Source organism: Hemiscyllium ocellatum, unplaced genomic scaffold, assembly GCF_020745735.1.
Source record: "Hemiscyllium ocellatum isolate sHemOce1 unplaced genomic scaffold, sHemOce1.pat.X.cur. scaffold_696_pat_ctg1, whole genome shotgun sequence".
In the NCBI taxonomy this organism is placed as follows: domain Eukaryota; kingdom Metazoa; phylum Chordata; class Chondrichthyes; order Orectolobiformes; family Hemiscylliidae; genus Hemiscyllium; species Hemiscyllium ocellatum.
The window spans coordinates 225023-231921 of NW_026869178.1; the positions used below are offsets into that span (position 1 = coordinate 225023).

Sequence of the window (6899 nt, forward strand, 5' to 3'; positions counted from 1 at the left end):
GTGTGGGGTGCAGTGAGAGAGAGACGGGGCAAGGGCGTGGGCGTGGAGTTGGCAATCACGGGCTGAGTCACCCCACCCCAGAGGGCACTGTGGGTGCAGGGCGGAGGGGGGGGGGGGGGGCAGGACCCCAATGGCACAGAGACACAGCAGCTCAGGCCCTTATCCCCGACAGAGCGGCTTTACCCTGTCTCTAACCCCCCCCCATGTCCCTGGGAGTGGGGGACAGTGTAGAGGGAGCTTTACTCTGTATCTAACCCCCTGTCCCTGGGAGTGGGGGGACAGTGTAGAGGGAGCTTTACTCTGTATCTAACCCCCTGTCCCTGGGAGTGGGGGGACAGTGTAGAGGGAGCTTTACTCTGTATCTGACCCCCTGTCCCTGGGAGTGGGGGGACAGTGTAGAGGGAGCTTTACTCTGTATCTAACCCCCTGTCCCTGGGAGTGGGGGGACAGTGTAGAGGGAGCTTTACTCTGTATCTGACCCCCTGTCCCTGGGAGTGGGGGGACAGTGTAGAGGGAGCTTTACTCTGTATCTGACCCCCTGTCCCTGGGAGGGTCGGATCAGGAAAACGAGACAGACTGAGAGGTGGGAACGGCCACGTTCCGAAGGAGGATTTATTCTGGCAAATTCCGGAACGCTGAATCCCGGCGTCAAAACTGCGCCGCGGCCACTCCACACGCGCACACGCACGCACACACACGCACATACATACACACGCACACGCATAAACCTAGGAGTCCCGGGGAGAGGGGGTGGGGTGCGGGGGTGTAGCACGGGCTGGGGTCACACCCCACACCCCTACCCCCCACCCCCCTCTGGGAGACGCTGCTGGGGGCAGCTCTAAAGGCAGTCGCTAGGCAACGGGAATGTCTCAAACAGTGAGGCCTGAGATCACTAGGCCCCAGGCCTTGGACACCAGGGGAGGGATGGAGGGGGATGGGGGGGGAAGAGGGGGAGGGGGGGGGAAGAGAGAGATGGGAAGAGAGAGGGGGGGGAAGAGAGAGGGGGGGAAGAGAGAGGGGGGGAAGAGAGATGGGGGGAAGAGAGGGGGGGGGGAGGGAGTGGGTGGGGAGTGGGTGGGTGGGGGGAAGGGGAGGGAGGTGGTGGGTGGGGGGGGAGGGAGGGAGTGGGTGGGGGGAAGGGGAGGGAGGTGGTGAAGAGTCTCTGGAATGTGTCCCTCGTTTCCTTCCCTCCCGCCTGGCTCCCTCTCCGTGACATCCGGGCGTGAGGCAACATCGCGATCCGAGGCAGACAGTTCAATCCGGGGAGCTCTCCCCCCGATCCCCCCTCCCCCTCCACCCGGGCTCCGTCCCCCTGGTTTCCTGGGAACGCTGAGTCCGTCGACTGCTGCCTGAATCCGTGTGCCATCTGGGCTTTGTTGGCCCTCCGCCCGAGGGATTGTGGGAAGGGAGCGTTCCCCTCTCCCCTTCAAGGTGACCACTTGCCGGGATCTTCGGATTCGGAGGGAGGGAGGGAGGGAGGGAAGGGGGAGGTGGGAAGGGGCGTGGGGATTGTCCCCGGGGTGGCGAAGCGTCTCAGGAGGGAACGAGGCGGGAAGTGGTCAGGACGAAGGGATTGACATCGTTGGCGTGGACCGCCCGGTGCAGGGAGGGCTCCGAGGCACTGCGCTCGATCTTCGGCAGCGCGCGCTGCAGCATCTCGATGGAGGCCAGGATCTGCGGGAACGGGAGGACAGCGGGAACGTTAGACAATCCCGGTGGAGACCGGGATGGAGGGAGGGAGGGAGCGCGCACGCACACAGAACAACAGGCCCCTGCACGGCACATTCACAACGCAGCACACCGGGAATACCGCCCCCGCTTCCCGTCGTTCCCCCATCCCCCCGGGAATACTGCGCCTGCTTCCCAACCATCCCATTCCGCAAGGAATACCGCACCCACTTCCCATCGCCCCATCCCACAGGGAATGCCGCGCCAGCTTCCCGTTGCCCCATTCCACCAGAAATACCGCGCCCACTTCCCATCACACCATCCCACCAGGAATACCGCGCCCGCTTCTCATCGCCCCATCCCATTGGGAATACCACGCCCGCTTCCCAGCGCCCCATCCCACCAGGAATACCGCGCCCGCTTCTCATCGCCCCATCCCATTGGGAATACCACGCCCGCTTCCCAGCGCCCCCATCCTACCGGGAACACCGCACTTGCTTCCCATCATCCTATCCCACCAGGAGCACGTGCACTGATCGCAGCTCCCTATCCAACCAGGAATACCGTGCACTGATCCTATCTCCTTATCCCACTGTGAACACAGTGCACATACACTGACTCCCTAACCTATCGGGAATACGGTGTACCGTTCACATTGCTTTATTTCTCTGGGAATACTGACTGATCCCATCAGGAATACTGTGCACACATAATGATCCTCTAACCTATCAGGAATATTGTGCACAGTTCCCATCTCTAAATACCTCTGGGAATACCGTGTACTGGTTGTCTCCACATCCAGCAGGGAATACCACACACAGTTCCTGTGTCCCTATCCCACTGGGAATACCACGCACAGTTTCTGTGTCCCTATCCCGCTGGGACTACCGCACACAGTTCCTGTATCCCTATCCCGCTGGGAATACCATGCACAGTTCCCGCGTCCCTATCCTGACGGGAATAACATGCACAGCTCCTGTGTCCCTATCCTGCTGGGAATACCGCACACAGTTCCTGCGTCCCTATCCCGCCGGGAATAACATGCACAGTTCCTGTGTCCCTATCCCGCTGGGAATAACATGCACAGTTCCTGTGTCCCTATCCTGCTGGGAATACCGCACACAGTTCCTGTGTCCCTATCCCGCTGGGAATAACATGCACAGTTCCTGTGTCCCTATCCTGCTGGGAATACTGCGCACAGTTCCTGTGTCCATATCCCACTGGGAATACCGCACACAGTTCCTGTGTCCCTATCCCACCGGGAATAACATGCACAGTTCCTGTGTCCCTATCCTGCTGGGAATACCGCGCACAGTTCCTGTGTCCCTATCCCACTGGGAATAACATGCATAGTTCCTGTGTCCCTATCCTGCTGGGAATACCGCACACAGTTCCTGTGTCCCTATCCCACTGGGAATAACATGCACAGTTCCTGTGTCCCTATCCTGCCAGAAATACCGAGAGCAGCTCCCGTCTCCGTTCCCCAATCCGGTTCCGGGATGACGGGAATGAGAGAGAGAGAGAGACCCCGGATCGGTGTGGGACTATATTCAGAGGAACGAGAGAGAGAGAGAGAGGGTGGGATCGGGACAGAGACCGAGAAGATTCCACCAGGGCGGTGGGGTGTGGAACGGGCAGGATGTTCCCGACGATCCCGGGATCGGGTGCGGGAAGGGGAGGGTGGGGGGGGGGGTCGCGATGCCTCACCTGGAAGAACATGGGCCGCTCCTCCCGTTTGACCTTGATGCAGTCGGCCAGCAGTTGCTTCATGGATTTGGGACAACTCCGGTAAATCTTACTGAGGTCAGGGGTCAGGTAACCGCGGCCCACCATGAAGATGATCTGCAGGAGGGACCCCCGGGGGTAGAGAGAGTCAGACCGGGGGAGCCATGGCGCCTCCCTCCCTCACCCCCCCCCCATCACCCTGCCCCCCGAGGGCTGCGTCAGGCTCCCTGTACCCAGCGCAGCGTCAGGCTCCCTGTACCCACCATGAAGATGATCTGCAGGAGGGATCCCGGGGGTAGAGAGAGTCACACCGGGGGAGCCATGGCGCCTCCCTCCCTCCACCCCTCACCCCTCCCCATCACCCTGCCCCCCCAAGGGCGGCGTCAGGCTCCCTGTACCCACCATGAAGATGATCTGCAGGAGGGATCCCCGGGGGTAGAGAGAGTCAGACCGGGGGAGCCATGGCGCCTCCCTCCCTCCACCCCTCACCCCTCCCTATCACCCTGCCCCCCCAAGGGCGGTGTCAGGCTCCCTGTACCCAGCGCAGCGTCAGGCTCCCTGTACCCACCATGAAGATGATCTGCAGGAGGGACCCCCGGGGGTAGAGAGAGTCAGACCGGGGGTAGAGAGAGTCAGACCGGGGGAGCCATGGCACCTCCCTCCCTCCACCCCTCACCACCCCCCCATCACCCTGCCCCCCGAGGGCTGCGTCAGGCTCCCTGTACCCAGCGCAGCGTCAGGCTCCCTGTACCCACCATGAAGATGATCTTGCAGGAGGGACCCCGAGGGAGAGAGAGTCAGACCGGGCTGCCTCCCCATTGCCCCCCAACACTCCAGGCTGCGTCGGGCTCCCTCTACCCAGCACCCCTGTCGGGCTCCCTCCACCCAGCCCCCCGTTGGGCTCCCCCTACCCAGCCCCCCCCGTCGGGCTCCCCTACCCAGCACCCCGTTGGGCTCCCTGTACCCAGTCCCGCGTCGGGCTCCCTGCACCCAGCCCCCCGTCGAGCTCCCTGTACCCCGCCCCATGTCGGGCTCCCCCTACCCAGCCCCCCCGTCGGGCTCCCCGTACCCAGCCCCGCGTCGGGCTCCCTGTACCCCGCCCCGCGTCGGGCTCCCTGTACCCTGCCCCCTGTCGGGCTCCCTGTACCCCGCCCCGCGTCGGGCTCCCCGTACCCAGCCCCGCGTCGGGCTCCCCGTACCCAGCCCCGCGTCGGGCTCCCCGTACCCCACCCCCTGTCGGGCTCCCTGTACCCCGTCCCCTGTCGGGCTCCCTGTACCCCGCCCCCTGTCGGGCTCCCCGTACCCAGCCCCCCGTCGGGCTCCCTGTACCCCGCCCCCTGTCGGGCTCCCTGTACCTGGTCACGGTTGTTGATGTGGGAGTAGGGTAAGGTGCCGGTCATGAGCTCATACAGCACCACCCCGTAGGCATAAACATCCGACTGGAAACTGTACGGATTGTGGTCCTGCATCCGGATTACCTCAGGGGCCTGGGAACACGGGGGGGGGGGAGGGAGAGACGCGGGGGACAGAGAGACGGGGGGGAGAGAGAGAGAGAGACCGGGGGGGGGGCGGGGAGAGAGAGAGAGAGGTGGGAGAGAGAGAGAGAGGGGGAGGAGAGAGAGAGGGGGAGGAGAGAGAGACGTGGGGGGAGAGAGAGAGGGGGGGGGAGAGGGGGGAGGGGGGGAGAGAGAGGGGAAGAGTGGGGGGGGGGAGAGAGAGAGAGGAGTCAACGGCAACGCCAGGGGCAACGCATCCAGGGCAGGGCAGGGGAGGGGAGGGAGGAGGTGTGGGAGGGAGGCCAGGGGGTGAGGGAGGGAAGAATTGAGGAATGATGTGGGGGGGGGGGGGGGGGGAGGGAGGAGGGAGGGAGGGGAGGAGGTGAGGGGAGGTGAGGGGAAGAGGGTGAGGGGCAGGGGGGAGGGGCAGTGGGTGGGGGGGGGAGGTGAGGGGTTTGGTGTGAGGTATTGCCCTGAGAATTGAAGGGGCAGCCCAATGGTCCCCTGCAGGTCGGCGCTATCCAAATGTAGTTTCTCCTTGTCTCCGCCCCTCCCTGGGGGTCTTTGTGCTTTCTGACCCAGCTCCCTCTACATTCCCGACTCCCTCTATCCCAGCTTTCTCTACACCCCCAACACTCTCTCCCCTCCAGCTCCCTCTACACCCTCTGACACACTCCCAACTCCCTCTACATCCCAACACACTCCCAGCTCCTTCTACACCTCCTGACACACACTCCCAGTTCCCTCTACATCCTAACACACTCCAAACTCCCTCTCCCTCCCTGACACACTCTCCCAGCTCCCTCTACACCTCCTGACACACACTCCCAGCTCTTTTTACACCCCCTAACTCTCCCAGCTCCCTCTCCCTCCCAACCTCCTCTACACCCCCCGACACACACTATCCCAGCCCCTTCCCCTGACACACTCTCTCTCCCAGATCCCTCTACACCCTCGACGCTCTCTCCCAGATCCCTCTACACCCTCGATGCTCTCTCCCAGATCCCCCTACCCCCTCGATTCTCTCTCCCAGATCCCTCTGCACCCCCAACTCTTTCCCAGGATCCTCTACATCCCCTAACTCCCTCTTCTCTCTTCTTCGATTCCCTCCCTCCCCTTCCCCGACTCTCTCTCTATCCCAGCTCCCTCTCTCTCTCCCAGATCCCTCTACACCCTCAATTCTCTCTCCCAGATCCCTCTGCACCCCCAACTCTTTCCCAGGATCCTCTACATCCCCTAACTCCCTCTTCTCCCTTCTTCGATTCCCTCCCTCCCTCCCCTTCCCCGACTCTCTCTCTCTCCCAGCTCCCTCTGCGACACTCTCCCCTCCCACCTGTCTGACTGAGGCCATGCCTCGACTCCCAGTCGGAGAGGCCGGAAACACGCAGGTGGGTGTTCCCCGGAGACGCACAGAGCCCCCCCCCCCCCCCCCCCCAACCCCCCCCTCGCTGTACTCACCATCCAGAGAATGGAGCCACTCGGTTGCTCCACCTGCTGGGAGCCACTCCACCGGGATTTCACCGTCGCCAAGCCAAAGTCACCGATCTTTACCGTCAGCCCCTCGTGCAGGAAGATGTCTGAGGGGGGGGGGGTGAAGGAAAACCCGCAAACACATCCCCCCCACCCCTGGGGGGACAGGAGAGTGGACGGGTGTGTCTCTAACACACTCCCCCCCGGGGTGGGGGAAGACAGGAGGGGGGGGGGGGGGGGGAGACAGGAAAGAGGGTGCACCGGGTCGCCATGACCCTTGACCCTGGCAACCCCTTGACCGATGGCCGCCCGGTAACATTCAGGGCCCAGCCACTGGGCCTGGTTCGCCTTGGGGAGGATTATGGGAAGATGGTTCAGGGTCAGGGGTCGCGAACCGCAAGGAGTCCGTGTCAGGGGGGGGCAACAGAGACGGGGGGAGGGGGAACAGAGACGGGGGGGAGGGAACAGAGACGGGGGGGAGGGGAACAGAGACGGGGGGAGGGGGAGCAGAGACGGGGGGAGGGGGAACAGAGACGGGGG

At 63.5% G+C, this 6899-nt stretch overlaps 1 protein-coding gene across 1 annotated transcript in view; it reads right to left on the bottom strand.

Annotated features, from left to right (window-relative positions):
* Positions 1-594: 594 nt before the first annotated feature.
* LOC132814149 (RAF proto-oncogene serine/threonine-protein kinase-like) overlaps positions 595-6899 on the bottom strand; it is a 15578-nt gene continuing 9273 nt past the window's right edge. The window contains exons 5-9 of the mRNA XM_060823390.1: positions 6621-6707; positions 6348-6515; positions 4749-4880; positions 3376-3510; positions 595-1674 (exon numbers count right to left, since the gene is read on the bottom strand). Of these exons, the coding sequence (XP_060679373.1) occupies positions 1534-1674; positions 3376-3510; positions 4749-4880; positions 6348-6515; positions 6621-6707 (663 nt within the window). The 3' untranslated portion in view covers positions 595-1533. The remainder of the gene's footprint in view (positions 1675-3375; positions 3511-4748; positions 4881-6347; positions 6516-6620; positions 6708-6899) is intronic.